This window comes from Haliaeetus leucocephalus, unplaced genomic scaffold (assembly GCF_000737465.1).
Source record: "Haliaeetus leucocephalus isolate CR32 unplaced genomic scaffold, Haliaeetus_leucocephalus-4.0 Scaffold656, whole genome shotgun sequence".
Taxonomy (NCBI): Eukaryota; Metazoa; Chordata; class Aves; order Accipitriformes; family Accipitridae; genus Haliaeetus; species Haliaeetus leucocephalus.
In genome coordinates this window covers 5419870-5420301 of record NW_010973092.1, presented here as the reverse complement: position 1 = coordinate 5420301, position 432 = coordinate 5419870, and the positions used below count along the sequence as shown (strand labels likewise).

Sequence of the window (432 nt, the reverse complement as noted above, 5' to 3'; positions counted from 1 at the left end):
ATACTTGGCTTACCCCGACTAGCTTCCAAAGCCAGGATTTTTATTTTTTTTTTATAGGCGTGACACAAAACATGTTCGCATCTACACAGACGCCGGTGGCGATCGGTCACGCAATCCCCAGAAAGTTTGAACCAGCCTCCCCCCTCTTCCCCCGACAAAAAACAACTCCTTCCCTCCGCTCCTTTCGTTAAAAAAAAAAAAGGGGGGGAAAGGGATGAGGAAAACGCGGGATGCGAAGCCAGCCGAGGTAAATCCCCTTCCATTTTACAGCGTGAGACGGCAACAAACCCGCTCCCCGCCCCTCCCCCAGCCACCACATGGCGCCAACAAAAGGCAGCTCCAGAACAAAGGAAGCGCTGGTGCTGCAGGGGCCGCCGGCTCACCGCCCGCCCGGCTCGATCCCTCCGCAGCCGGGGCCTCCCGCCGCCCTCC

General features: G+C 57.9%; 1 protein-coding gene across 1 annotated transcript in view; it reads left to right on the top strand.

Annotated features, from left to right (window-relative positions):
• Positions 1–214: 214 nt before the first annotated feature.
• NME5 (NME/NM23 family member 5) overlaps positions 215–432 on the top strand; it is a 17821-nt gene continuing 17603 nt past the window's right edge. Inside the window, 1 exon segment of the mRNA XM_010579203.1 lies at positions 215–247. Coding sequence (XP_010577505.1) covers positions 215–247 — 33 coding nt within the window.